General features: G+C 36.0%; 1 protein-coding gene across 1 annotated transcript in view; it reads left to right on the plus strand.

Moving 5' to 3' along the window:
* Positions 1 to 15578: 15578 nt before the first annotated feature.
* Positions 15579 to 26061, plus strand: part of PDGFC (platelet derived growth factor C) — a 56284-nt gene continuing 45801 nt past the window's right edge. The window contains exons 1-2 of the mRNA XM_014308951.2: positions 15579 to 15672; positions 19897 to 20092. Coding sequence (XP_014164426.1) covers positions 15579 to 15672; positions 19897 to 20092 — 290 coding nt within the window. The remainder of the gene's footprint in view (positions 15673 to 19896; positions 20093 to 26061) is intronic.

The following is a 26061-nucleotide window of genomic DNA, read 5'->3' on the forward strand; positions in this document are numbered from 1 at the left end:
TTGGCTGAGGCTGGATCCAGAGCAGAACAACACTGCAGGACTTGGAGCTAGAGCTTGTTTATAATCAATCCATGGTTCAAGGAACAAGTCATCTTTTTTACTTTTTTTTTCCTTCTCTTATATATTTAGGGTACTTTTGAACTTGTGCTTTTTGTGACTTGAAAGCTTGAAAGAGATGAATTGCTCCAGTATGCTTACTCTTGGAAGCTTCAGCTGCTGCGGAGTGAATGCCAGCCTGCCTGCTGATGGGCACATCTGTTATATTTTATCTGTTTTGTAATCCAAATCTTTCTGAGACCATTTCTGTCCATATACAGTCAATCCAGTTGTGCCATTAGCATTTGAGTACAGATGGCAAGTGTGCTCATAATAATGTTCCTGACTGCAGCTTGGGTTCTGTGAGACAAAGATTGGCTCTTGCCATTTCTGAACACAGATTTTTTTTTTTATTTAATTTTGTTAGACTTATGCTGGGCTTTGGGTAGATGTAGTCTGGAAAGGTAGTTTTACTCTGAAGACCTTTTTTCTTTGAAGATGCTGCTAATTCAGACCGTCTGGTGTTCCTGAGGAGCCCATCTCACTGGATTTAATCATTATAAAGAATGTGTTAGTCTGAGAGTAATTCCCAGAGAGATGGCAGAAGCTGACTGTGCGTCAATGAGACCTTGGTGAAAGTTGTGAGAGTGACTACAGAAACTGGAGATCTCAAAAGTAGTAGTGAGAATAAATATTTAGACTGGAAAAGCTCTCAGATATTTTAAACAGACTTTAAAAAAAAGTGTATTTATATAATACAGCTGTATCAAAAATAATTAATTTTTACCTATAGTCTGACAGAAAATTAGGTAACAGCAGAATGTTACAATCCTGCCAAATTATCCTTGTTAGAGTATAGGAACAGCACCAAAGCAGTACAGGACGTGAGTATCCTATAATTAATCTTGATATTTTAGGAGTTTTTCTCCTGGGAGTTATTTAAATAAACAAAAAACAAAACCCGAAAAGCACAAGCAATCTCACTATCTGATAGTAATGCAGCCAAAAGAGAAATGACATTTACTGTATAAAGTATCTACTGGGAGTAATTTGTCACTAGCAGCAGCCATTAGTTAACACTGTAAGTGCCACCATGGTTCTGACTAAATAGCACTTGTTAAGTTTTGTTTAAATACTATAGCAGTAATTATACTGATGTATATTAGGAGCTTCAGCATAAAAGTGACTGATTATATGCCTTTTATAGAGGAGATGAAAAGTGAAAACATAGTAGTTAATTATGATGTAGACTTTTCATGGGTTGCACAGCTGTATTAAGAGAATGAAGACAGCTGCAAGAATAAGCTGCAAAAATAGTTTGTTTAGCTTGCCTGCTTCCTAACTACACACATGTCCTTCTGGAGGGAGGCAGCTGGTATGGAAATGTTTCATCTTGGTATCTGATCAAAAAGCACTCCCAGCACCTTCTTGGTGGCTGCAGAAGCACCCAGAGAGCGCTAATTTAAATTAGGAAATATTAAACACCTGTACGCTTGCATGTGTGTAGTAATCCTCCATCCTGATATTTCAAGTCCCAGGAATACTTTGGTTTCACTGCATTTTTAGACTTACTAGTGACAAGGGTAGTTATGTAGAAGGAGAAAAGAAGGTGAACTTGTAGGAAGCATACCTAAAACACCTTTCTGAAACAAAGACGCAATGAATAGACTTGGAGTGTTATTGTTTTATGAGCCATAATTTGAAGTTGTTTGCCTTTGAAGGCAAAGGCTTTTTGATCTATATTCTGCTGTTGACTAGATTTTTATCTTTTAAGAGAGATGAAAGTAGCTTAAATGAATCTGCTAAAACAATGGAAACCTACTTGAGGGAGGTCTTATTTTGGAAAATAGAGTTACTCTGCAAAAAGTAGGGTAATAGAACTCTTACGTTTTCTGTGTAATTTGGGTAAATTTTAAAAACCCTTTAACTTCTTTTCATAAATTAGAATATCCGTGTTTTCCATGGTTACTTCCCATGTATGAAGCTTGATTTGTACATGTAAGTGGAAAATAGAAAATTCGTTTTACGCTTAAATTTTAAAACTGTGGTCTTACAAATCAGAAATGTTTCAACTTGTAAAAGCTGTTAATTACTGATTAAAATATTTGTACTTATTTTCTTATTCATTTGATGGGAAAGGAAGAATAAAAAGTGTTTGGCGAAAACATTTTCTAAATTACTTTTTTCTCCATAAGAGAAAGCAGAGACTTCTTTTTTCCAACTGACTTTTTCCCCATCCCATTCACTTCAACCTTTTTCAAAATTGAAAGGAGATGTAAATCTTAAACACTAAAATAAGGAGAAAGAGTAAAGCTTCATCTTTGTTAAGTTAGAAATTTAAACTCCTGCTTTTGGAAATGGAAATGGAAAGTATGAGTAATGGGATATGAAAGAGTATAATTCTTGGAGAAGAAAGGCCTTTTATTAAAAATTCATGTATTGAAAAGTTTCACCACTACTGTCAGTGACTGACTGCAGTTGATACTGAATTATGTCTTGTAAAAATGGTATTTTGTTCTAAAAAACCAAGAACCAAAAAGCATAGGATAATATGGAATTAAATTGCAAGTTGTTTTTTCCCAGTTGAAACTGGTGAGCAATCATGAATTTAGAATTTTAGGAATTTTGTGGTACATTTTCACACTTCTACATTTATTTTCTGAATACAGTAGTCAGTAAACCATTACTCCACAAACTTAGCAGGTGGCCATTTTGATAATCTCAGCTACATTTCAGTGTAAAATATAATAATAATAATAATAATCCTGTCTGTAACCAACCATGTTATCAGTCATTACTTGTTAAGCAGTGCCCAGTTTTGCTGCCGTAGTGGCAAAATTGAGAGCCCTCATTTTCCATGAAATAGTTTTTTGATTGGCAAATTTTGCAATCTACTGTTCGAAACCCAAAAAAAACACAGTAAAATTATGATCTGACAAAGGAAAATAAAAAAATAAATAACTTGAGAGATATTACATGTGAGGTTTTTGTGCACAGAACTACTGCATGACAACATGTGGAAATGGGAAAGGTGTTTGTAGGTGTTTGCTGCCCTGACTGTGTCACTGTCAGGGTAATGCTTTTACACTGCTCTCTCTGCTGTGACACACGTTTATCTTTATTCATTTGGAAGAGTTTCTTTGTCTTAGATACTCACTAGTCAGGAGATGGTGACCTATCAAAGTTTTCTTAAATGCACTGTCTGATCTAGGTCAGAAGAGGAGAAGGATACTGCAGGACTGCATTTGTAGAAAAGGTTTGAACAGTTTGTTCCTTAGACCGGTTCTGGGATTCAGAACTTCTCTGTAGCCTCACACAGGGCAACTGGTTCACCATTCCTTATGTTCGTGCTCCCCTCTTTATTAATCAGCTGTGTCTGGCTATGCTTAGCTGCATATTTATGCTAAAATTCTGCAAGACCACTGTGCATTAAAAATTGGGAATTTGTGATATAGAGTTGGGCAGCTAGCTGCTTTGTTATTCCAAGTCCCTGCTTTGATACCTTGCTCAGAATTTCATCTGGGAGCCAAGTGTGCCACAGGCAGGTAGATGATTCTTTCTGAGCTATTTAGACAGAGCTGTGTGCTTACAGAGAAAATATCCGCAGGCCTCTTCACAAACATGGTTATTTAGACTTGTGCATAGGGTGTTTTTGTGTGTGTGTGTGTATGCGTGGATAAATAAAAATAATATATCTTACTTTAGCCCAAGTATTTTATTGGGTTCTGCATAGCAAATGGCAGAAAATGTTTCCTGATTGCTTTCTCTCATTCCTTGTTAAAGAAGCCAGTCTTGGGAAAAAGTCTGGCATGATGACTAACAATTAAAGTTTCTTTATCCTTTTTCATTATGTTTCCCCATGCATACATAAAAATGGGGAAACATCTCCATAGCCCTTCTTTTGTTGCTGATATATTTGCAAGTATACAAACACTGATAATTTCATATTCAGCTTCACAAATCTGATATTTATATGAGACTAAAATAAAAATCATTCATATCCTCTTCTTTCCTTTGTTTTTTTTCTCTAATCTGTTCTTAATGTGGTGTTATTCTATGCATATATTAGAACTGGAGTTTTATTGGTGGGTTTTTTGTTTGATTTTTCTGCTGTGATTAATCAATATTTCCTTCCTCACTTAATTTACCTAAAAAGTGTGTTATGAATAGAAACAATAATATAAAGCAACAGAATGGGAGAAAAATAAGAGCTTTGATTTGCCTTAATGAACTAGGACTGCAGACTCATATAAAACTTCAGCAAACCTTGGAAGAGAACAGGTAATCAGCTTCTATATAGCGCTGTTATGTACACGTGGATGAAAATAAAAAATAAAATGGGATGGATAGCAAGCTTATGGGGGAAAAAATGCACACAAGTGATACACAAAATAGTATGCTTTGTCATTGAATGAATAAGTTGATAAGCTAAGTGGTATTCAGCTTTAAGAACTGAGTTTGGCTGTGGGTTCTTTTTGACTTCAGTTAACAAGGCATAGCAGCTGACTTAATTTTTTTTTCCAGTGGAGTGATCTCACAGACATTGAGTGTATAAGCATTTTCTGCGTATGAGTAAAAGTACTGGAGGCTTAAATAGAAGCACATATTTGCAGCTGTTTTACATAACATCTGGATTTCATCCACGTTACCAGCTGTAATGTACATGGAATAAAAGAGAGAAAGAGAAGGATTCCAGTAGATTGTGTCATCAAATGACTATGACTAATTTAAACATTTAGGTATTAATAGTGGTACAGTACCCTGAATTTAAAGGGAAAAAAGCAAACTTCTACCTGCTTTGACTCCCCAGTAATGATAGAAATAAATGACAGTGGTAAAGGAGGATGAAATGAAGTTCTTGTGTTCTCATGTTAGGGTAGTACTAAAATCTAGACACCAACAGTGAACTGGTTAGTGCACTTAAAGAAAATAAGCTGTTTTCTTTAGCTTTGGAGGTCAGTAAATGTTTTCAGGTTTTGGTTTTTTTTGCTTTGACTTAAGATAAATTCCATTGTACTAAAGGCATAAGATTTTATTATGTTAGCAATATAAGACTGGTCTTCCAGCCCAGACTGGTTGGTAATATGAGCCGGGTGTAAAGATAATTACATGCTCTGCTGGAAAAGGGGATGGGGTTCTCATCATCTTTCAGGATTTATCTCCATGAGTAGACAGGCACAGTAAGTATTTATCATTAGTTTCTTTTGTTAATTTATAATTGTTATTTTAACTCCTGCCTTTTTACAATGATACACAATTATTTTGGCTTGTAACCAGAATTAGAATAAATATTATTAAATAGAAATTTATACCACAAAAGGAAGTGGCTTTTGCTTTCTTCTTCATACAGTAACTGTAAGAGCTTTAGGGGATGAATTAAACAAGTCCTTGGGATATTTAACTGGGAATTGCTGAAAAGCATTGACTTTGTTCAAAATTTATGTGGCATTCTTTTTTTAGTAGCACTAACAAAAAATGTTGTCCTGTGAAGGGAATTATTAGAATTGAAAACAAGAACAGCTATAACTAAATGCCTTCAGTGAGACCCAGAATATTGTCTTTGTGAATGGCTTTGGGCTTAGCTGTGAGTAGATACCCAGACTTGCCAACTTCTGATCCCTAGTAATCCCATTCTGCACCAGGCGTTAGTGCTTGAGGGGTGTGTGCTGGGGAATGCTGTGTGTCTCCTTGAGAAGGAGAGGATGGTTTTGTTATCAGCTTGAATTTTAACAGCAGCCACAAGGAAAGCAAGTGATTTTGCAAATGGATAGAGTGAGTTTACTGTCGTCTGCAGGATGTACCAGGAAACAGAATGAAAACCCAGTCTTCCAGCTATTGGGGGTTGGAGGGAGTTGTATATGAAAAATTGCCAAAATAAAGAAAGAAACTGTGCTTCTAGACCCTTTATTAATCTATACTATTTTTACTTTACAAAGGTTACTTTGTTTCAATTGAGCTTTTGCCTAACATTTTCCTAGACCAGTCTCTAGAAGTAGTGAGGGTAATAAGCAACACTGGACAAAGTGGAAATGCAGACCCTTGTGGAAACTTCCAGTCCTGTGGGAAGTCTCCTAAAGGAAACCTTATCAGTACTGCAAATGTCTGGAATGCCCTAATACATCTTCATTCTTCTGTCTGTTCTCTCACAGTGAAGTACCATTCTTTTAATAGGCGAGATGATAATGGTGTGGAAAACTGCACCCAGAACAGCTGAAACACTCTGGGCTCATGCGAATGAATACCTGTATCAAGGAGGGCTTCTGTTATCTCCAGCCAGCCAGCTTAAAGTTATTGCTCTCTACCAGTGTGTGAAAAGGAAGGTATTGCCCAGTGGCTATTGACCAGTGGCTGTAAGATATTAGTGGCTCTCTGGTGGTGTGCATGGATGGTGTTGCTAAGAGATGTGAACTGCCCTAAAGCCAGAATTGCCCTGGAGTGCAGCTGGTGCCAGCCTGAGTGCAGTGAGGATGGCAGAGGAAGCAGCAGGAGCGGGGCTGTCCTGGGACTGGCATCGCCCCCCACGCCCCACGGAAGGGCCCCGCTCTGGGGATCCTCGCAGCTGCAGGAAGCTGGGGTAGAATAATGGAGCCAATGGGAATCCAGCCTGTGGGAGGAGAAGGGGGCACTTTCTGTTCTCCTGATATGTGGAATCACTTGGGATGCTAGTGGTGAGATTTTTTTCCCCATTCTTTTTCATACTCTTAAAGTCTCAGCTGAACTGGAGCTTTTTTTTTTTTTTTTTGACCTTTCCCTTCCAAGACTGGTTAGTTCTGATCTGAGGACATCCTTGGGTTGTAATTTGAAAAATCCCTGGAACTGTGCTAGTCTGAGTCTGGCACATTTTTAGTTTCTACCCTTAATTTCTTTTTCTATTAGTAATGATTCTAATGGTATGGACTTGTTTTAATACAGCTGTTAGCACTGTTGACTTCATGAATGCCTCTGATATTTGATATATTTCACATCCATCCCTTCTGAAGTGGGCACAAAGACTTTCATCTTTATTAGTTTTAGGCCTGCAGCTTCAAAGATAGCAGAAACAATTTCTGCTCTCCTCTTCCAATTTGTTACAACAAGAATCTTCCAGAGGCAAATGTGCATTCCCATGAGCTGAGAGTATGTGATCACTTTAGCCTTCATCAGATTTGGCTGATTTCAAAATGAGATGATGACTTATTTTGTTGTTACTCCTTTTAATTATTTTCTCACTTTCCCTTGTGCTATGAACACCCTGGGTCTTACAAGTAGATTTGGTGTTACTTCCAGAAGTGCACTTAGCAGTAATTAGACATACCATAAAAAATTAAAAGATCAGGATGAGATCCCCATCCAAGAAAACTTTTTTTTTTTTTTAAACAACAGCGTTAAATCTGAAAAGACATCACAGAACTACTTCTGCTGAACTGTGAGGTAACAAATAGTTTTAAATGGTGGAAGAATTTATATTTTTTCATCAGTTCTTCAGTAAATGCCTGTATATGGGTGCATGTGGTTTGTCTTTGCAACAATGCAACTCATAAGTCATCCTGCTCTCCATATAAGAATGTTTAAATAGTTTAGGTGAAAGTTCTGTACATAGGTATTTTTTAAAAATTATAATTAAAACCATCAGGTCTTTGTATTGGGTGTATCCTGCTGATAATCTAAAAAGAATTAGTCTAATTACTTTTAATAGAGCGAGCTTTAATTCTCTTTAAAATATACAAAATAATGAATTTGAAACCAGAATAAAGTTAGTACCCTATGAAGGAATGTATATCTGTTAGCAAGCCTGTATTTGTTAGATTTAAAAGAGAAGACGTTTTAAAGTGGGTTTTTTAGTGCTCATGGTCCTGCACTATTCTTTGAACAGTAGCACCTCAACTTAAAGGTTATTTTGAAAACTTTTCTCATTGCAGAGAATCTCATAAACTTGCTGTGAAATCAAGTATTTTGGTTGCATTCAGTTCTATGCAAATAGGTGATGCCATTAAATACCAATCCTCCTCTTTCTGCTTCTTCTGAAGACCTAAACCTAGAGCGAGGTGAACTTAAGGCATCTCCAGATTAAAAGAAATAATTCCTGACCCTTGCTTTTTTGAGCATCTTAAAAGAAACTGTATATGATGCTCGTGTTTTAAAAGAATCTGAAAGAATAATGTTATCAGAAGCAAATTTCTTTATTTGGAGACTAAAAACCAAATTTTGTTAATTTAAAGTGCAACCAGATAGAGATAAATCAATTACTTCCCTCAAATTGAGTCAGTGAGGAAGGAGCCTTAAAAGAGTGAGATCAGCAATCATCAAGTCAGATTTGCTAATGTGATAATGTAACTTTTCTGCTTTTACAGAAGACCTGAAAAATTTAAAACATGTTAATATGCTGTTTCAAAAAACTCTAAAACAACCAGGAACTGAAGCAACAAGACCACTGTCACCTACTCCCAAATCCTAAGCATTCTCAGTTGATTTTCATTCAGCAGTCTTTGGTTCTTTTTCAGTTCATAGTGGAGGTAGTCAACATTTGGCATCTGGTGCTTCATTTTTCTTTATAGCAGTGATGCTTTGATGTGCAGATAATACTTTACCTGTGGCATATTATAATCTTAACTTCAAGATTTCAATTTCAAACAAAACATCTGCCATAGCAGATAGCACTGGGACCTTTCTACTTATTATTTTTTTAACTGTGCTATTTTTTAATAAAATAGTCTTCTGCTAACGTGCCTAGAAATAAGAAAAAAAATATTAGCATGGATAAAAATTCCAGTAAGCTATTAATTAACAATCTTCACATTCATCTTAAGTATTCTATGTGTATGGAATTGTTTTTCATGCAATGCTATGGTGGACTGAGTAAACAACATTATGGACCATCAAAGTCCGTAGACACTGATATTGCTAAAATTCTGCAGAGGGAAATGGATTAGATATGAGAAATATTTACTTCAGCCATCATGTGTAATATATATATGTTTAGTTATTGCAGAGCATTTATCACCAAGTGATTCAGACATTGCCTTAATTGCAGCGCTGGATTAGATTAAGCATGTACTAATTGTTTTGTTCCTACTAATTTACGTGAAGCCATAAGCTTGAGGGCTTGATATTCCTATCTTGTTTGTTTTGCAATTGAATTGCTAGCTTCACCTATTAGTGTTGAAGCTGTTGATAAATACCTTCTGTTGGGGATGCATTGGAATTCTTAGGCATAAAATTATAAATGAAGCATGCATTGAGATGTGAATCTTTACAAAAGCTGTTCTCTTTCATATAGTAACTTGCTGCTATGCCCTGGAAAAATGCAGTGCATTAATATAAGGCACAATTTCATTTAATTGAAATTACTATATTTTCTTCTATTTTAAAATATAAATAACTCTTACAATTACAGCACAGGGATTAACACTTGAATACTTCTGTAGTACTCCAAGTGTAACTATTGGAAAATTATTTCTATTTACTTTTTCTTTGGTAAACAGAGGTCTGGCATTTAATTTCCTTCTTGTCTTGAGACTCATGTGATGTGATGTGAACTTTGAATTCAACTTGTCCAAACTGCTCTTAAAAAGTGCAGCTCTTTGCCTGTGAAATAAATAGTTCTACCTTTCTCCCCAAGGAGTTCCAATGGCAGGACAAACTGGCATCCAAAACCCCTTCCAAATGTGAGTGAAGAGACTGGAAAGTGGTTTTCATTAAGTATCCAACCTAGTTTACTGCTCACCTAGGATAAATTATCAGGAAAGCAGCTCTTATTTCTTCGTGGACAGATGGGTTTCTGCCTGTTTTCAGCTTCCTTTATCTACCTCTGTTGAGGTTGGGATTGAAGGCGCTTGAGAGGATAGTTTCCACACTGATATTACAGACTTCTAACCAACTACACACCTGTAATCCCATGCTATCAATCAATTTTGGAAGCCTGTTCCATGCCCTCAGATCAAATGCAGTGCTTTCCAGGGAGTCAGAGTCTGTCTGTACAGAAAGTTTTATTGTGTGAAAAAAATCCCAAATAATTTGTGAACAAATAAAATCATAAGTTAACATGGGAAATAGGTGAACATTGGCAGCTCTGGGGAGTAAAGCCTAAATCAGTGTATCAATATGTTTCTGAAGACTGCAGCACTGCACATAACCTTTTCAGTGGCATAAATTGTGACTGATGGGTCCTTGGGCCCAGCTGTCAGTCCTCCTTAAAGACACCTGCTATACTAGATTAGCAAAAGGGTCTTTTTGAAGTGTTTTTAACATAAAATACCATGTGCCTATGGTATTTTATACCCACTAGCCTATGGAATACAGATCTCTTATGGATACTCCATTATGCCTTTATGGTCTTTGGAAAAATACAAAGGTCACAGGAAAATAAGGATAAATTGTTTGGAAATGTGACGTTATTGTTCATCTGTCTTCTCTGAAGAGTAAGGACTAAATGACCATTTAGGCTCATACCACTTGCAATTACCTGAAAAGGAAAAGTGTTTTACTTATTTAGAGAGAATGGCAAGAGTTCTCTCTCTGAAGCTAGAAAATCTCTCTGTCCTAAGAAAATTCTCATCAGTTTGTCTAAATATCAGATTCTTGTCATTGTGGTCTGTCCGTAAAAGCAGATTCTGGTTTTCATGTATACACAAGTTCAATAGCCATCAGGATCAGAGATGCATGATAACAGAGTTGTAAAAAGTATTGGTTCTCCATATGGTATTTTATACTCTACAAAACTTTCTCATTTTGTCCTTGCTGATCAACAGACTGTCTGCTGTTCCTGGATTTGTACTTCCTTTCTAAATTTCTTCTACACATGCAAATACTGTTAAGTGTTGCTTGATTTAACCTTCCGTTCAAAGACATTAGAAATGAATCTTTCAATTTTGATTTTTACTGAGTTCTGTCTGCCTGAAGGTTCAATAACAGTTGCATTGCATTCATCTCTTCAGATCTGTATTGATAATACATGACTGCTTCCTGTGAAAGCATCTTCTAGGAATCAAGTTTTAATAAGGTGAAGACATCATATTATTCCAGTAACTTTGTTTTAACAGACTAACACCAGATAAAATATTTTTTGCTTAAATGGACGTTAAAGGTGAAACATTTTTGTGTCTCTGAATTTGGAAATATAATGTAGTCTAGTTCAGAAAATACATAAAGAGATGCCAAATGATTTCATTATAATATTTTCTTTGCTTCTCTTGCCTTTTTAACACAAGAATATGCTGGATGTGCATATTGTGTGCATGTGAGGTAAGCCTGGGACAACTTTCAACTGGTTTTTGGAGTTTCCAGTAGCAATGTCACTTCTGAACTAAGAGTTTTGCTTAGGATCCTCTGCATTTTTGATAGTGAACTGAATGCCACATGGGCTTCATTCTTATAGTTACTCTTGCTGTGAAGGTAAAACTCGCCGTACATGTGCTGCATTACTGCCTTCCGTTGTAGTGCACAAACCCTTCAACCTCTGGTTTCCTTTTATGTCCCCTCTTACAGGACTTCATCACTGTAATTTTCTGACTAAAAGTGTTTGCAGTAGTGCTTTTCAATATGGTCTTGGGTAGCACATTTTTTTTCCAGAACTTGGACTATTAGTGATGATCTTCGTAAATGTTTGAATTGGTATATTTATAACATACTGTACTGTGTAAAGAATTAAAAAATTAAAATCCATACAAACAGCAAAACAATGCAAACAGGAAACCAAAGTATTTCAGGACTGGTGTTTCTAAAAATTAGGGTGGTAGTTTTATCTTTTTTTTTTTTTCTTCTTTCTACCTCTTGAAACATGATCAATCTAGGATTATTTTTTTCGTTCTGAATAATACCTAAAATGAGAGAGAGTTGTTTAACACATTCTGTATCCATAGAGTCTATTTATTCAGACTGAATTCCACATGGACCATGGATAATCTTTTTCCCAAATGTTTACTAGTATCTGCTCTTAACAAGTGCTGCACAATATAAACTGAAGGCACCATAAAGAAAAGGGGTGTAATAAAATTAAACCTTACTTTTCAGCAAAGTCTGACTTAACATCAAGAAGTGCAAGTTTCAAATGATTTGGATTTTAAAGAGTTTTAAAATATTTTTTTCTATAGGGGACATGAATCACATGAATTTAAAAGCACATGAAGAGCCATAGCTAGTATTAAGAAATGAGCTTCAAGTAGATTTTAATATATGGAATTGAAACAAATGCTTTTAACAGAGATGAAAGGAAATCCAGGTTCATTTCACTGTTTTGTTGAAGTTATCTTCTTGCACTTGTAACCACTTTGTGCCATGCACAGTCTGGAAAATCAGGGAAATACTGCTCTGTTTCCCTGTCCCTTCCTATCTCAGCTGGTATGTACAGCTTTCCAAGACAGACTGGCTGATACTGTGTGGGCATGTGTGTGTTCTCCAGTACTAACAAAGCTAATTTTGGATGTAGCTTCTAAGCACTGTTGTAATAAAATTGAAAACAAATTGGAAGCACTGGGCTCGAACATTTATATGTGATTATTTTTACATTCACTCATGTTTCTGTTGTTACTGTAGATACTATTTATAGTTGTACTTCCTGTTGATGTTTGTTTACATGTCAGAATTAAGTTATGTTTTTCAAAACTTTTCTAAATCAGTTCCCATAGGAAAAGAAACAATTATTTTTAGTAACAAAACTGGAAAGATTACAGATTTGAAAGTACTAATATTTCTTCACCCAAACCTCCCAAACACGTAAGACTTTAAAAATACTTCTTCTTTATAAAGTAAATAAATAACTTTGTTATCTCTTAGTAGATATAAATATCTCCAGCTGGGCAAACCTTTTCCTGGTTTCCTGGTTAACTGTTTGTGTTTTCTTCCTAGTCCCTCTCAGCATTAAATGTTCCTGCAGGTCTTTTCTACTGAGATTTTTCATGTAGAGCAAGTTGTACTTTTCCAAGGAGACTTGCAGTTCCTTCTATCCCACGCCATTTAATAATGTGTTTGTAAAAACCTGGGTGAGTAGCCTTCAAAAGCCTTTCCCTTCCTGAGTTTTGTTACCATTCAGGACCACCCATTTTACCTGTTCATTATTAGGGGAGACTGAACCTGATGTTCTAGCCTTCCATGAGATGAAGCTGGAAAATGGGTCCATCCCTGCCTACGGTTATGGTTTGCTTTGGCTTCAACAGTTTTCAATTGAAATAATTTTGCAAAGAGGGACTTTTGAGTGGAGATTACCTAAAATGCTTCCCCCTTCAGTAGGGCAAGAGAAAATAGGAAAACAAAAAATATTATGTGGCAAATTGATGCTCTGAAATATAGCAGAAAAGAAAAATGTTGAGTGGTCTTGTTGCAGGAAGATGAAGTCCTGAAGAGCTCATATGTTGAAAAGTGAAGGCCAGGTATTTAGGCTGATTACATTTGTTGTCTGCCCTGCATATTGTTGATCATGGAGCTGTTTACTATCTGACAGTCCTTGTTATGGTAGGGGGAGCAATCTACTCAGAATGATGGGTTTTACCTTCTTTCCCTTTTCTTCTCCTCTCTGTCTCTTTTCCACCCTTTCTTCATCTATTTTGTTGTGGTTTTGGTTTTGTCATTGCACTTTTAGTTACTGCTTTGACATTCAGGGACCATATGTAAATGAATTGTAAATAATTCAGAGTAAAAAAAAAAAAGGGAATGGAATGAACTGTAATATAGTGCCTTTAAAACTTCTAAAACACTTTTTTTCTGGACATTTGATATCCTTTCCTCTTTATAGCTTTGCACCACCAGAAAAAAATCATAATTATGGAATATTTTGATAAATATAATAATATCATTGGTTTTAGGAAGAGGCCAGAATTTTCTTTCCTTAAGTGATGCCTCTTCTGTCTAAGATGGTTCCAGTCACTCAAGCTAGAGGACAGAGACAGGGAAAAATCCTTGACTAGAGACTGTTCTGTGATGGCTACTGCATAACAATTTTACTAGGAAAAAAACCACTGAGACAAGAAAAAAAAATCAAAAGGATGAGCTTGGTATTTATTTTATCCATAAGAGAAAAGAAGGATGTTTTTAATAACTTTAACTGCTAATTTTTGTATTACAGACTACTTTGTTAGTTTTTGAATGACCAGTCTATGTATTTGTCTTATGAATATGCAATTCATAATAATCCTGTTTTTTTCAGGATAAAGAAAGCAGATCATATTATTATCAGTCCACTATAAAAAAATTCTAACAGGTTTATTTATTTAGCATAGATGGAATTCCTTTCATATTCAAGTCAGTAGGGGCTTTAATATTGATGCCAGTGTAGCCAAGACTTTACCTGTGGACATTGGAATAAATGCTTATTGAAACACTCTACCATAATTACATCTTTGAGCATGTGATAACAGCAAAAAGTTACCTCATCTAACATTTAGCAGTAGGAATTCTTTATCTTGGCTATAATGTAGTATTTATCTAGTTTTAAAAGATATTGAGAAGTTCATGACCAAGACTGCCTTCCAAAAGAATTTGGTCTGAAAACAGATCTCAAAAGAGGTTACTTTTAATGCAAGAAGATTTACTGTGCAGGAAAAAAGAAAAACCCACAACAACAACAACCAGCCAACCAACCAACCAACCAAAAAAAAAAACCTACCAAGAAAACCCCACCAAAAAACCACCCCTGTTTAATTGCCATTCTCTTCTTTGAGCACAAGCCAGAGTACTAGGCAAAGTGCTGGCAGAATACTTGAAGGTTATGAAGTATGAGCTTGTAAAATGAAAGTATAAATTCATTTCTGTTTCTTGATGAAATTTGGAATCAAAAAAGGTTTGTTACTTTCTGATTAGTCATTATTATCTTCTGCAGGACATTAAATCACACAGCTGTGTGGAAACTTTAGTAAATCTGTTCCGCAGTTCCATGCTCCGCCACCCATTGATGTCTTCTCCCCCTCCACCCCTCTGTCCTCCCTTTCTTTTTCTTCCTTTTGTCCTTCCCTGTTGGGACAGCTGCCAAAACTGAGGGTTCCTGAAGATCAGTTAGAGAACTTTTTATTCTCTGCTCACTTCATCTGTGTTCAGTCTTTAACATAATGTGAAAGGCAGAAAGATCTTTAGCCAGCAGTCAAATAGTGTATGATATTCAGTGCCTAAGGTAACAGTACAAGTTTGAACTCAAAATAGTAACTGAAGAAAAAAGGAATATGTTAAATTGTAGGATTTAAAAAACCCAATACAGTTCTTCTATACATTCATCTTGAGTTGTGTAAACTAGAATGTTTTCACATCTTTCTAAGTGTGTGAGTTAAGTATGTGTCAGAGGGAGGAGTAATGTAAACAAAATGTAATATTTATCTTACATGTTCCTACTTTGTTACTTTATATCCATATGATACTTTATAAATTGTATTTCTTAAATTTTCTAATTTGGGGTAACATGTAAATTATGTGCAAATTATCAGATTTCTAGTTAGAGGTTTAATTTATCATGCTGTGATGTTGACAGATCGTGTGTGTGTGTACTGTGGGTAGTGTTCATTTCTCTTTCTAATTTCTTGCTAATACTTGAAGAATCATGTCAAGAATTAAAATAGGTAGCTGTATCATAGAAGCAACTGAAAATGGAAAATTCACAGAAGATCCAGCTCAAGAAATGTATCCCAGAAAAGCTGCAGACCACGCTGCTTAGGGAAGCTCTCTTGGGAGATAGAGCAAGTCAGTATTAAGTTTTCTTTTTCTTAGTCATCATCAACTGGAAAAGTTGATGATGAAAGCAAACCCTATGAGCTTCAAAAACATTTCATGTGCAACTTGAGGCAAAAGTTTGGAAGAGTAGACTGCTTGCTTAGTTAGGTTGAGCATTGGCTGGATGGCCAGGCTTGAAGGCTCAGCTGGCTGGTGGCAGGCAGTGATGGACAGTGAGGAGTTTTTTCTGTTTTGTCTGAGGAAGAGAGGTTGTGAGGCAGCCATAGCAGGCCCCCAATTGCCTGAAGAGCAGTTGCAAGGGATGGACAAGTTAAACTCTTCCTGGTAATACCAGAACAAATCCTGAAAAAAACCCAAAAACCAATAAAAAAAACCCCACCAAAACCAGCAACAACAAAAAAACCCCAAAACCAAACAAAAAACCCCAACAACAAAAAATAACCCCAATCACCAAAAAAACCAAAAACCATCAACCAACCCCCCTTTACCCCCCAAAAAACCCCAAAACAAATAAACAAACAAAAAGGCCCCACAAAATCAACAAAAGAATCATGGCTAAAAAATTGCAGCTTGAGCGGATCAGATTTAATATTCGGAAAAAACATCTTACCTAGAGAGGCAGTGCAGCAATGGAACAAGTTATCCCAAGGCACTGTGGAGCTTCCATGCGTGAGGGGCTTTGGGCATTGTCTGGAAATGCCAACCCTCCAGTGACTGAGCTGCTTTTGTGGTGAGCGCAGGAGCTGTGACCTAAGCAGGAGCTGGGGCTGGCGGTCTCCAGAGGTCTCTGCATAGCAGCATTTGTATGACTTTGAGTGACTTTGCCCTGATAGCCTTTTTATGTGCAAACAATATAGAACAGAGGTATTTGTCTTCAATTTTCTGCCAATAACAGATGATTTTCCAGTTTTTCTTTTCTTTTCTTTCAAAAAACGTTAAATTTCTTTTGACTGTTGTATTCAAATATTAGCTAAGAAGTGCCTGGAGGCAACTGAATCAGAGACAGGACAGAAAGAGGTACCCCTGCATGGCTTGAGTTACTGCTTTTGAAAGCAGGCTTAATGCTTCTTGAAATTCTGATGAAAGAGGAAGAAATAGCATGTTATGTTACATTTTAAAGAATTTCTTTTATGAAGTCTCAGTTTCTGTACAGATGGGTGTGTTGTAAAAATTATATGGGAATGCTGTCTGGAAATCCTTTCAATTAATTAAAAAACCCTGTTTCCCTCTCAAGTTCTGTGGTAATGGCCAAATAGTTACTGGTACATTTTTCTTCTCAGTTTTAAAACAGAAAATTCACAAACTGCAACATTTCTGTATATCTGAAAAATTTCTAATGTTTATTGGTAAATATTTGGAGTTCAGACTTTTTTATGTTTGGATTTGGTTTTATTTTTTTTAAGCGGTGATAATCATACATGTGCTAATGTTCTTTCTGAAAGCCTAAAAGTTGTTTTTCATAATTTAGGGCTATCAGATGAAATTAACCAAATAATATATATTAAGACCGTGTGATTAGCAGTGCTATTGATTAGGAACTATGATTAGTTGTCCTGTTGTGGAAAAAGTGTAGTTTTAAGAAAGGGATTTAGAAACTAATTTTTCCAGTCCTGTGTGGCCTTTTAAGTGAATCAGTGCTGAGGTCATTATTCCACCCATGGTGCTCCTCTCTTCTTCTGCAGTTCCTCTTCTGTCTCCTGAACTGCATGCAATTTGTCTGAGTTTTAACCATGACCCTTGCTAAAATGTAGAGATTACAATGTACTAAGAAAGAGGTATTGCTATATTTAAAAAGTGTCAGCACTGATCTTTGTGAAATGTGTTGTGCCCATGGGGGAAGAGACTTACTTTGAAGTAGGCAGGAATGAGCTTGTCTAGTCGTTTGGTTTAATTTCAGTTTACAGTGGCATCTACTGATCTGTTTGGTGATACTGTGGTTTTTCATCTGCATTACTACATGGGTGGAAGGGTTAGGCACTGCTGTGCTTTCAGAATGCCTGGAATCTTGTAATTTTCAGGGGCAGACTTTCTGCACTGATGGATGTATAAATCTGGTGATAGCATCTTGTACCACATCAAAGACGACTGCGGCGACTCATTCTTCAACTTCAGGCTGTCTTAAGTGTGTGTCGTCCTTTCCTAATAAGAGTAACCGTGTCGTATCTCTAGGTCAGCTCAGGGATTTTTCCTGTCTAGTTTGACTCATTTCCAGGACTTTCTGCTGAAGTTGTTCTCAGTTGCTCATCATCTGCTGAAGCTTTTTACTGAAGATGCAAATGCATTGTTCTGGTCCTTGTCTGTCCCCATTTTCTCAGTTGTCTCCTGACTGAGAGGGTGCCTCAATCCTCACCTAAACTGATGCTTCAGAGTTTTTCAATGCTGTTTGTAATATTTTTTTCTATTTCTTTTCTTTTTTTTTTTTTTTTGGACAGTGGAGGGACATCAGGATGAGCATGGGGAGGATGGTTGCCCATAGAAAGGCAGACAGCCCACAACAGCAATGTATATAGATTTGGAGTTCTGCAGCTGACTGCTGTAAATCTGAGTGAGCTTGTTACTGCCTTTTTAGTGTAACTTGGACTGATTTATACCTAAAATAAAGCTGAGAATTGCAAAGTCATTCCACAAAGATCAAAAACCATAGTCTCATTTTAGCCATGCACAGGTAGCTGTGCTTTTCACAGTCTACTCAAAAGCAATTTTCAAACCATGCATGAACTCAGTAGAAAAAGGCTAGGGTTTTGAAGTACACTGGTACAAATTTTGTGGAGCAGATAAAAAGGAATATTGCAGCTTATCTGAAGAAAAATAACAAGCTTCATTCTCCAGTGACAGCAATTACTTGTCTTTGTAATCATACAAAATAATTCTTTTGTAAGAGAAGAAATTCCACTGTGCAAAAGCAAATATTTGAAATGGAGCAAGTGGTGTGTGTGGAAATTTGATATGTTCATGTAACGCTGTTGTGTATAAAGCAAATAGATATTTTTCCATTACAAATGGAGAAGCTTGAAGGTACTGGAGATGAAGTTCAGTAAATAATAGATATGTCTTCATTCCTTTCCCCTTTTTTATTGACTTCTCATTCTTGATATGCCTGGACTATTTACAGTCCTTACTTGCAGTGCTGTTATAATAAGTGCCCTGATGATGCAAAATAAAACACTTTTTAATATGTTGTAAAATATATAATGGTTTGTAATTCTGTTTGTGTTTTTAAGGACAAAAAGTACCACTAAGTATAATGTCATCAGATACCACACTTTGACATGTTTATCTGAAATGGTGGTCCTTTGAATGCTTTGGAAGTAGCACTCTGATGCACTAATCTCTGGGAAAGTAATTTTTATTATTGTTGGCTCCTGTGTTTAGCAAGCAGCTCTCAGCTGACAGATTGTACATTATACAAAAATGTTTGTGACTCAGCTAACAAAAACCCAATGAAGCATCTAAATTAGGAATTCTGGTTTTGTGCCTCTTTTTCTTATTACTGCACACTGTCCTCTCTTACTGCTGTCAGTCCTTTGCAAGTGTGTGTGGATGTTGGCAAGACCACACTCCATTAGCTTGATATAAGCAGCTATTCTACTTAAAAGAAAATTTGCCATTTTCATATCAAAAGTAGAAGGCACAAGTCCAGAATAATAGAAGGCAAAAGTTCATCACACTTTAAATTATATTTAAGTATAGATTGATTCTTTTAAAATAGCAATGCAGTGTCTGTGGCCTTCTTTTCTTGCACTACATTCATTTAGCTGTCAACATTTATATATGGCTATATTGAGGTATACAATTGCAGTGTGTATTTTCATAGTAGACTGAAGTATGTATGCCTTTTATAAATTCAAATGAATGCCCATCAGAATGCTGTTTATAAAGAAAAGTCAGAAAAATAAGGTAGAATATCTAACTGAAAAATCCCCAATGAATAGCTGAAAAGAAAGTAATATAAAATCTCCAGTATAAAACTACGACCTTATTTTGTTACAAAATTTATTAATCGCTAAATTTGAGAATTCCAATAATTTACTGAGTGAAATACCTATCTGACAATATACAGGTTTTAGAAAAACTCTTGTCTTATCATTATGTGGACTTTTCAAGCAGAAATTCTTGCCAGATGAAGCAAAGGAAACAAAGCAAAAGCGTCTTTATCTATGCACGCAATACTGACACTTCGCGAAAAGGAGAAGGAATGAGTATTGATGCCTCTGTTTTCTGTCCTTCCTGCAGGTGTGCAGGACCCTCACCATGAGAAGATAATTACTGTGACTACTAATGGGAGTATTCACAGCCCCAAGTTCCCACACACATACCCACGCAACACTGTGCTAGTGTGGAGATTGGTAGCACTTGATGAAAACGTATGGATACAACTTACTTTTGATGAAAGATTTGGGCTTGAGGACCCAGAAGATGACATTTGCAAGTAAGTTACTTTCCCTTCCACTTAGGAAATTCTGAACGGATGTGATTGGAGATAAGAAAAAAATTATTGCTTGAGTTTTGCAAAAATCAACACTTGCATGTTAATTTATATATAAAATGCATATTTTAAAGTATTGGTTTATTATTTTCTTTTATAGTACTAGGGGAGGTTTTCATACTTAAAAGCTCTGTAGTGCTCCCATTTTTACTTCTGCATTCAGTATCTAGGCCATAGATATATTACAACACAAAAAATGTGATATATTTAATCTCCCTCTCAAGTAAAAGTTTTGACATCTGGGTAAATATTATTGACCGAATGATGAATGTATAATTTTTATACCACTGTTTAAGACGCCCCCACACACTATTCTACAATATTTTAATGGTCTTAAATTGTCAAGTTATCTATGAAAAACAGCAAAAGTACTGTGCTAATTGACACTCTTCAGTGGTACTAATTTCTCTGACTTCAATAAGCATCTGCAAGCTCAGTCACTGGCAAAGGTTTCTGTAGGACTTGTGGAATCTCTATTTCCTTCCAGGATTCTCAGCTAAAGTCTTTGTAATTTGGAAGAGAAACAATTGTGACATAATAGGCATCAGCACAGATGTAGTTCTCAACCAAGCCGTATGGTTGATAAAGTTTTGGATGTTTGGATGTTTGTGTGGCAGTAGGAATGATATTTCCTGTGGGAGGGTGAAAGAGGAGAGACCCTAAACTCTTGTATCCTATATTTGTCTGACATCTCAGCAACACATCATAAAAAGTCCTGATGTGTGAATAGTGGTACATTGTCTAGAGTCTTCAGTAAATTAAATAAAATATGTTATTTAAATGGCATTTTCTCCTTTGATGTCTTCCTGGAGAAGTACTTCACACAAGATTTTTGTTTCAAAGTAATTTTTTGGGTTGTTTTTTGTTTTTCTGGTTTGTTTTTTATTTTTGTGCGCATCATACACACATTTGACTTGATTCTTGTTTTCAGTTTTTCTAATTAACTGTTATTCCATTGGTTTCACATGTTGTATCAACCTTTGATAACAAATTTGAATTTTTTAGTGGTTATTTTTGCACTTATCCTTAGTTTGGGAGAAGGTGTTTATAACAGATAGATAAGTATCTTTTTGTCATAATTCTAAAGGAAATAATTACCAAGGCCATATCAGTACTATACTAACAATTATAAACATAGGGTTGCTTGAATGAGTGCAATCCCTTTGCACAATAAGTCTTTCCTTCAAGTAAAAACTTAGCTTGCTTTTTCTTTTCTTTGCATATGACGGAGTGAAGTGGCAAGTAAAAGAAAATCGAGGTAGGGTGACTCATTCATCCACTTGCAAAAAGAGAAGATAAGTTAAAATATTTTATAATAGCTAGAATAGTATTTTAATTGTGAGTAGATTTATTTTAAGTAAACAAATGCTAAATACAAAAGGACTGACAAATTAAGAAAGAGTAGCAAGTCACTCAGAATCTTATCATGCCCATATTTGTGCAGGGATACCAGGAACTTATATGACTGCAATTCCTGATATGTGTCCTGCTAAAAAAATACTGGGCTTTTTGGCTTGGAAGATTAAAAGGAGAGTTATATTTCTCTCTGGAAAAGATTTATATTTTTGATTTTAACTCTAGGATTCCTCTGAACTTTAATTTCAATAGCAAGTTCAGTAAAGGAAGAGAAATTGCACCTTGTTTGATGTAAGGGAAGTATAAATAACTAACAAGTGGAGGAAATCACTAAGAGACAGATTAAATATGTAAAATAATTCTACACATGTCAAGTAAGTTACCAGTTACCTGAGTAATATCTCTTTATGAGTTATGTCTTGCATTTGTTACCCTTAGGGTTCCTAATAAAATTATTTAGACTTCTTCCAATACTTTCTGTAGAAAAACTAAGGGTTTTTTTATTGACTATATCCCACAGTATTTATTACTGTACTGTACTTCTGCCATCTTGAAACACACAAATCAGTGCTGTTGATGTAGAGTGCTCAACCATTTCTCCAAAAGCAAGTTTATATGACAAAGGACAGAATGAAACATCATGAAGTTTAATCTGTTATAATTCTATACCTTTAGCTCTGACATATGACTGAAACTAAGTAAAAACTGCAGCCAGGAAACATTAGACTTCCTATGCAGTGTACAGTGTGTATCAGGATATCATTTTCTTCCTTCTGTAGTGTATGAGACAACCTCATGAGTTAGCTGCTGTGGTCACTGTCACAGTTTTCAGTCTCTCTACCTGTTTCTTAAGCTGCTCATTCTGAATAATGACAGAACTTTCTCCATCATCTCTGCAGACTGTGGTGCCCTGTGGTGTCAGCTCATAGGGCCAATGAGAGAATGTTCTGGAGTATATCAGCTTAAGATAATTAGCAGTTTTTACATCTCAGAGTAATTCAAATATTGCTCATAATTTGGAGAAAAATGAAACTCAAACATATCCAGTTGTATAAGTGCTTTTTGTTTAACATAGTTCTATAACAGGAATCCAATAGTGGTGGTGACTAAAAAATGTCATAGATGTATCCTGAAGCTATGGCAAGTTTTTTCCTGTATCTGACCCTGGATTTCTTCAAAGTCAGTTCTGACATTTCAGGCTATTCAATGAAGTCTTTTCATCTAAGCAAATATCACATTTTACAGACTTTTGCAGGTACCAGTCTAGGCTCTACTTCAAATATTTTCCCAAATGCAAATCAAAGTGATCCTGCATGGCTTTTTTTTTCCACTCCCTTTTTACTTGCCATTCAACTTACAGTATTTACTAATGTAGCAAATTTGCTTTACAAAAAATTCTATGTTAAGGCCAGCTCTTCTGACTCAGCCTCACCTGTATTAAAGTGCACATTCTGCTAATCCTCAGCAGTCTTAAGCATGATTGCTATGTAAATTTAAATTATAGGGTTTTTAGAATAAAATTCTGGTATTTTGCCTGTATTTAACCGGGTGATTTTTATCCTGATTTTACAATGGTGATGTACTTGAAATTCAGGCACACCATGTTTTCATTCATTTAAAGATAGTCAGTGGGTTTTTTTTTTGTTTGTTTGTTTTTTCACAATAGTTCTAGTTCTGCACTTTATCCTTCCTATGGACAAAATGTTAAGAATCCCACTGTGTCCTTTCCAAAGGGAACTACAACAAACTCCACTTATTTTTGGAAACTAGATCCATACATGTGTCTAGAAGAGGTGTAGGTCATTTGGTTGACAGTAGGGATATATAAATCTCTGCAATATTATGGTAATTTCAGTTTCATACACTGTGTTTTATTTCAGTTGGGACTTGCAAAAGAAAAATGTTACAAGCAAAAAAATCCTCCTTCAAACGAACCAAACAAAAAGGAGAAGGATGTAACTCTTGGGTGTTTTGTGCAGTACTGTTTACATGATAAAAGTGCCAGTGAATTTCTAGCAGCGGGATTGCGAATTTGGATTGCGTACGCCTGCCCATTCTGATGAAATGAAAATGCAGTTTTTTTGCTGTTGATATGGTAGCTGATATGACAGGTCATTATTTTCATGCTGGTAGCCCCTCAATCCTGTTTTAATCATAAAGCCATTAGACTCCTGTGCCAGACAGCTCCTATTGCCAGGGAGCTGCCATAACTCTTCTTGACCAAAAACTGACTTTTGCTCAGCTGTTGCTTGTTGTTCAAATTTGTTACTTTCTGTCAATAAGAACATGAAGTGATAACAGCTTTATGATTAACTCCTCTGTGACAGGAAGACATAGATTTAGCTTTCTTCCAGCAAGAGCATAGATATTACACTTGATCTTGGAGGGAAGTCTGATGATGTGAGTTGGTTGGAGCATGGCAAAAATAGGAGAGGGAGAGGAAAGAATCTTTCTTCCATCAGGAGCATGTATCAAACTTGCTCTCTCCGTGCATTGAGTGGCTCTAGTTGTTCGTCTGAGTAGTGATTGCAGCTGTTCTTTCTAATCATCTGATGATTACAGTCTGAATTTTATTAGATATAATAAAACACAGAAATATGTCACAAATCCAAAGTGCAATTACTGTAGATAAGGTGATAAGGATGAAATGCACGAGTAAAAGATTGTGGAACTAACTGATAGTAGAATAATAAATACCATTTTAGCAACATCTTCATTTTAGGATGGTTACACTAATTTCCAACTCTCTTTAGCCCTCTAATAATTTAAATTATCAACTATAGTCTGTTTGTTTAGGGGGCAGGGAGGCTTTTAGCAGCTGCAGATGTGAGTGTGTTCATTTACATGTATAAGTAAAGCATTAACCTATAATGTTTTGAAGGAGACTTAAAAGCTTGTCTGCTTGATATGTGTAATTTGTGGAACTTTTTCCTGCAGAAAATTAGTTAAGCTGAAGGCAGCCATCAGTGCTAATATAGGATAAAATCTGTACGACTTGGTTTTCCTCTTCCTGTCAAATTCAATCCTTATTTTTGTAATCCTGGGAATATTCTTCATCTGAGGATTCTTAGGATGATGCTTTATTATTCAGTGCCACATGCATTAAATTCACTACCTCCCCTTTCCTCATATCCTTAGGCTGCTTTCCTTCACTGCAGATCTGTTGTGACTGAGCTATTGCCTTCCATTCATGGAACATCAAGATTCCGTGGTAGAAGCTGTAATCCACACTGCTTCAACAGTCATATGTGTTCCTAATGAATATATTGTTAGGAAATTGTTTATAAAAATTAAAGAATTAAAAGATTTGGCTTAGTCTGACAGCACTGAAAAAGGTGTATTAAAGAGGAAACATACGCACACTGTCTTTCATCTGTGGCTATGAAGAAGGAAAATGTTTTCTTTGCAGTCTTTTTACCTTTTTTTTTGTATCATTTGTTTCAAATGAATGCACAACAGTGATAATTTATAGTAAACACAACAAAAAGACTAAACATTTGGTTATTTAGTTTTCCAAGGAGACACAGACATTTTCTGTGTAATATAAGACACAATGAGTTACTTGCACCACATGGAACTTTGTTTCTTTTTATTATTACAATGCCTAATATGTGGAGTAAAATATGGATGCATAACAGTGACTCTCTAATGCCTCAGTAAAAAAGACAACAGAAATTTTGCTTCTGTTTTGCTCCTTTGTATGGAAGCACCTTGCAGCATCAAGAGAGTGCATGCATGAAAGAATAATGTCAGCATCATTTTCTTCCATTCAGAAGAAACTCCATCCCACACCCTGCCCCCGAGGGCAATTTGTTTTTCTTGTTTTACCTTGGTGCATTATAGTCAATGTTGGTGTATGTGTGAAGACCACACCAATATCAAGCACAGATTTGTGAAAGAAAGATAACTCTTCACATAAAGTAAGTATTACTTCTGGGGCTTTCGAGGACAACAAGTTCCTTATCAAGGTCTAGTTCCCGAGAAAATTGTTTTCTGGACACAATTGGTGGGCTGACTTTACTATTAGTGTTAAATTCTTCTCATTGACTGTGGTTACAGAGGGTGAAGTTATCTCCTGAGTAAGTACAAAGTTCAAGTTGGCTTTGAATAACTGGAGAAGGACCTTTAAGTGAACTCTGTATTTAAAGTGGAATTGGTGCAGACAGTGTTCATGGTGACTCAGGTTGCTAAGTAGCTGGGCTGCTGGGATTTTACTGCTTCCTCACATATTTCTGAAGATGAAAGGATTGCTGCTGCCACCTTTATTTGAGAATTCAGAAAAGAGTCCCCAAAATTTTTAAGGCTTCAAACTGGGAAAACCTCCAAAACATTGAGTACCAAAACCCACAGAATCCTGAAAGCAGAGATGAAAGTTATAGTGAAGACTAATCCTTAAAACTCTTTTCTTACAGCTGTTGCCTTAGAATTACAGTATGTTCAATTTTAACCACCTGCTTTTTTATGAGATAATCTCCAATGATTTGATGTTCAACAAGGGCAAGTTCTGGATTCTGCACCTGAGGTGGGGCAACTCTGGGTGTACAGACAGACTGGGG

Source organism: Geospiza fortis, unplaced genomic scaffold (genome assembly GCF_000277835.1).
Source record: "Geospiza fortis unplaced genomic scaffold, GeoFor_1.0 scaffold40, whole genome shotgun sequence".
Taxonomy (NCBI): domain Eukaryota; kingdom Metazoa; phylum Chordata; class Aves; order Passeriformes; family Thraupidae; genus Geospiza; species Geospiza fortis.